Below are 5076 nucleotides of genomic sequence, written 5' to 3'. Positions count from 1 at the left end.
CCCCCCCTCCAGCAGACGGCGGGCTGCTGTGGGTGGAGGTCCAGGCCTGGAGACCCCCCCCCTCCAAACACACACACACAGAGGGGGGGGCAGGGATTTGAAGTTCTTGCTCACACTTTAGCTTCAGTGTGTTCGTGTGGAAACACAAACTAACCAATCAGCTGCGAGGATTCTGGCTTCCCGCCATCTGGAAAAACCGTGCTACGCTAGTTTAGCCGTTTGTGTCCCTGCATGACTTCAGCCCGACCGCAGCCGCACAGTTTGTCCACCACGGGGCGGCGGAGGCCCGGTCCGGCTCCGTCCGGCCGCCTCGCGCCATCACCCCGCGCATGAGCGTGCTCGTGTGAGGTCAGCGCACTTAGCCGCCACAGCTAGCCCGCCAACGTTGGCGAGCTGCAGGAACGAGGCCTCCTCTTTTCTCCGTTTATTTCCTCCCTAAGTTGGAGTTCAGTGAAGTCAGGACACACCACGTCAGCGGGCTGTGTGTGTGTGTGTGCGTGTGTGTGTGTGTGTGTGTGTGTGCGCGCGCGTTGATCTCCACCTTTATTTGACTTTTACTTACTGGGTTAATCACTGCCTTTTTGCTCCTACTTAGGAAAAGTGACTTTTTCAGGGAAAGTGTAATTGGCGGCACCGAACAGTGACGCTGGAGAAAAAGCAATAAGAACGAGCTGAGCCGGTGCAGACCTCGCCGGGCCGGGGTCGGATCGGACGGTCCCCCATGAGATCAGATCTTCTCTGGGTTCCTGGGCTCAGACACGGTGTAGGCGCAGGGTCAGGGACAAACCTTCTGATTTCCTGTTTCGCCCACTTCCCCTCCCCTGGGTTGCGGCGGCGCTCGCTGTTGTGGTGAAGTGAAGCTCAAGTGACGTTTAACCTCCGTCATTCTTTTGAATGTCAATGAAGTCAATGAAGGTAGAGGCGGCGGCCGATCGGATTGGCTTAGCCGCCGATGATGTCACAGTGACGGCAGCGCCCGGAGGAACCGCAGATGGAGGATGAGCTAGCGGCGACGGGGAGCTAATGGGCGAGAACAGAACGAAGCCGAGGTTATCGGGGAAATTGATGCTAACACCGAAGCTAATAATGACCCCGATCAGTAGGCTAATATCGGAGCGAGCCATGAAGAAGGTCACGCTGCCGCTAACACTGACACCAATCTTTAAGCTAAAATGCTAACAACTTGACTCGATTCCAGTGTGGCGTTGCGGGTCGAGCAATAATATTCACTTATTGATTAAGATGTAAATATTTTGAAGGCTGCCGGCGTTGTGTCGGTTTGAATCCCCTCTGATGCTAACATGTAGCATGTTTGCATTAGTGTTTCTCAGAGCTACCGGTTCAGGAAACAAACAAACCAAGCAGTTTTTGAAACAATTTTTAAAGAATTAGCACAGACGATGCTAACAGGAAGAGTCTCGCCGGACGATTCGGCGTCTCACCAGAGGCTCCCGGAGCGCCGCTGTCCATCCTGGTGGTTCACTCCGCCTGCTAGTCGCCGCTTGACTCACGGCCGAGGCCGAACTGTCCGCTAACTTCCTGCCGCGCAGGACCCGGACGGCGGGCCGGGGTCCGGTTCTGACGGTCGGCTCCGGCTCGACCGATCAGCAGGGTGTACAGCATCAGCTCGTGTTGCTTAGTGACCAAACCACGTGCAGCTATTTTTTAACGTCTGTAGAGGAAGTGGCATGTTTGTTTTAAATGAATATCCTAACACTTATGAGAAGGGTGGAGGGGACGGGAGGACAACGTGGAGGTCTTTTTTTTTTGTTTTGTTTTTTTTACTACGGTTTGCAAATGACGATGTGGTTCGACCCCACGGAAAGCGACCCGTCACCACGGTGATGACATCAGCACCCACTTTGACAGAAAGACTATATAAAGTTCTAGTTTCCACCAGCATCAGAACCGACGTGCAGCCCCTTTACTGAACCAGCATGTGTTGAAGAGCCCAGCGGACGTGACCAGCGGATCTTCTCCAGAAGAAGCAGGAGCGGCGGTGGTCCTGCAGCGGCCATCATTTCCCAGTTTCTACAGATGCCGTTTGGACTTGGCAAGAATGAACCCCTGGAGATGGAAACCCTTAAAATGCTTGTTTTCTGAATGGAGTTTGGTTGGAAGCTGTCTGAGGTGGAGAACCTGGTCGGGCGCTCAGCCTTCAGAGCCCCGACCGGCCCCGAATGTTCCCCGGAAACAGAACCTCTCCCAAACATCCATCCCAGATCTGGAAAACCTTCCGGTTCTCGGTTTTAGTTTTGTAAAGAAATGCTGCAGAGTTTCCCGAACGTCCGTAAAGTGTGTAAAGCACGGGAACGTGGCGCAAAGATGTCAAGGGAACGTTGTTTTAGAGCGAAGCTCCATGTTCCTGCGGCGTCACAGGAACTTTCCCCATCCCATCCTGTCCAGGGGCCGAGCGCTCCGTCTGCACGCGGTCCGGTCAGAGCGTGACCACCGAACGTTCTCACCGAGCCACCGCACAGCGCCGTCTTAGAACCCAAACCCCACCTTTCGAGAAGGTTCTCCCGGATGTTCTCCAAAGCACCCAAGAGGGAAACGGCTCAGGCTCTGCGCCGCGTCCCGATTGGCCGGTGCAGTTCCGGGCCGGTGGCGGCTCGTCACCATGACGACACAAAGATTGTTCACCTGTGTTTTTCTTTTGTACATTTTTTTGAAGTGTTTGTTTAAACCGGCGGGGCGACGACACGCCGACGGATCTCTGGCAGCGACCGCCGGGAGGGAGGTGATGATGACGACGATGATGTCACGTTTGTTTTTAGCTTTGATCCAAAGTCGCCCGCCTCACGCTTCCTGCTTCCTGTTGCAGCCGGGCGACCTCTTTCTGGGCTTTGATTGGTCGGGGGGAGGCAGGGGTTAGACCGGGGTCAGAGGTCAAACTAGGCGCAGGGACGGGGAGCAAAGGTCAGATCAGGGGAAAAGGGAGGTCAGAGGTCGGGTTGAGGGAGTTTAGAGGTCATTGAAAGGTCAGGCTCGGGTGTTGTCTTGCAGAGGTCAGTCAGAGGTGGTCCAAAGGTCACCGAGGTGCGGCAGCTGGTCCAGAGGTCACGTCCGCTGACGGCGCCCCGTCGATGTAAATATGGAAACCCATGAATGACTTCTTGATTATCGACGTTGTTCTCTGGATGCCGGTGATGTAAAAGATGACGTGAAAGACTAACATGAGTTACAATAAAGAGCATTTCTATTGGCCTGCAGGAGACTCCGCCCCCTCCTTTACTCCTCCTTCCGGAAGCCTCTGCTGCATGTTCTCTCGAATAGCAAAGCGCCTCGCCGGCAGCCGGAGGGCAAACTCGCCACGATGCGCCTGCGTAGGTTTGGTCTGCCGAGCCCAGACGAGTCTTTTCTTATGTTTTAATGGTGAAATATAAAACTTCATGTCGTGAAGGAGCCGCTGTTCCTCCAGAAAGCCTTTCCTGAGTACAGAGCAGTAGATAGAGCGGAGCTGACGTCAAGATCGAAGGTCAGTAAAAACCTAAATTCACAGCTGGTCTTCAGCGCCTCGTCCGCGCTGACGTCCTGGATATCAAACCTGCAGCAGTGTTTGAGAACAACTGGAGAACGTGGCGATGTTCCCTCACAACATCAACAACAACAGCTGATCTCTGGATGCAAAATCAGGAAGTAACGTCACAACTTCAGCAACTCAATCTGACCTGAGGGAATCTGTCTGACATCTTTCTCTGCTGTTTCAAGATCTAATTCTAACCGTCTGCATCAATATTTCAAGAAATGTTCAAAGTGTCAAAATCAGTCTTTTGTTTTCGGGGTACGAGGTGAAGATGGAGGGCGATGGGTGGAACGAGAAGAACCCTGAGCCGGTGTGTGATGCGTCGGGGGTTTGGCGCCGCCCTCCGGAGGTGACGGGGCGCCGGCTCAGGTCCTGCAGGTTGGTGCTTCCGTGCGGGTTCGTCCCGGGGGGGCGAGTCAGCAGACCAGGCCGTGATTGGACGAGCTGCCGTCGCGTCAAGCAGCGGCCTTGCTTTCCCACTCCTGTGCGGTCACACACACACACACACACACGATACAGAAACAGAAACATACCAAGCTAGTCTAGTTGTGCTGGTCGGCCGATGAGAGCGCGTTAGCTTGATGCTAAGGTGCGGCTCCATGACCGGGGAGATAAGCTACATTTCAAAGACGGTGTTTATACCCCACAGCTGAGCTTAAGCTAAGCTAACCGCATAACCAGCTAACACTTTAATGAGGGAATGAAAGCGTTTAAACATTAGATTGGACATTTTTTGGTTTTCAAAAGTAGACGTATATGTTGAAGAAGAACCTCCCCGTTTTAAAACTGAGGCTAAACGGTATCGAGTAAAAGTAATCGAGTACTGATACTTCAAGTAAGTCTCACCTTCTTCCTCTGGAACACCTTTCCATGCTCGATGAAGAACGTGGAAGGAGCTCGTCTCAGAGACATCTTAGCTGAGTTTGTCCGTCGCAGCAGCGGGTTCAGGAAGCCCGCCTGGACCAGAGGAGACCAGCAGTGAGTTTGGCCAAAACAATGATATGGTTTTATCTTCTGACCTTTAGAAGCTGTAGGGGGTTCAAACATGGAGCCGTGTTTGTTCTCCAGCAGGCAAACGTGATCAACGTGGACCTGCTAGCATGTGGAGTTTAGCATTCACTGCGATTCATCTTGAAGTGTCAGCAGAAAGGATCAGAGCTGGAGGCCCGAGTCACCGCTCAGGTTTAGAGGCGTGCATTAGCTTGTCTTTGCTATTGTTAGTTAGCATTAGCAGGAATCAGCTTTCCTTAGCTTGTTTTGAAGAATATTAGTTGTGGTCCCAGCTAGCTTTTGTTTATGCTAGTTATCGTTAGCTAGTCTAACCCAGTGTCTCAGGTAATGCCAGCTAGTATCCGCGATCATTTTATTTATATTAACTTTGTCGGTTCCTATCTCGCTGGGACGAGGGGCGGAGCTTAGTTCTCCATGACCCGACCGTGTCCCACCTGAGCGCGCTCAGTGCAGACGGCCAGCGACTGCCTGAAGGAGGTCCGTTTGTTCTGCTTTCCGGCGGTGGCCAGGTTGACCTCTGACCCCGCCCGCAGCTGCAC

General features: G+C 53.2%; 1 protein-coding gene across 4 annotated transcripts in view; it reads right to left on the bottom strand.

Annotated features, from left to right (window-relative positions):
- Positions 1-3357: 3357 nt before the first annotated feature.
- The window catches only part of LOC147221192 (actin filament-associated protein 1-like 2), a 9864-nt gene continuing 8145 nt past the window's right edge, over positions 3358-5076 (bottom strand). For all 4 annotated transcript variants that reach the window (XM_086169369.1, XM_086169367.1, XM_086169368.1 and 1 more), the window contains exons 14-16: positions 4972-5076; positions 4373-4483; positions 3358-4008 (exon numbers count right to left, since the gene is read on the bottom strand). The exon at positions 4972-5076 is cut by the window's right edge and continues 56 nt beyond it. In XM_086169369.1, the coding sequence (XP_086025495.1) occupies positions 3982-4008; positions 4373-4483; positions 4972-5076 (243 nt within the window). In that variant the 3' untranslated portion in view covers positions 3358-3981. The remainder of the gene's footprint in view (positions 4009-4372; positions 4484-4971) is intronic.

Source organism: Fistularia commersonii, chromosome 22, assembly GCF_037954325.1.
Source record: "Fistularia commersonii isolate RoL2024-O1a breed Wild chromosome 22, RoL_Fcom_v1.0, whole genome shotgun sequence".
NCBI classification, from domain to species: domain Eukaryota; kingdom Metazoa; phylum Chordata; class Actinopteri; order Syngnathiformes; family Fistulariidae; genus Fistularia; species Fistularia commersonii.
Note: the sequence above shows the minus strand (reverse complement) of the source record. Positions and strands in the feature narration are given on the sequence as shown.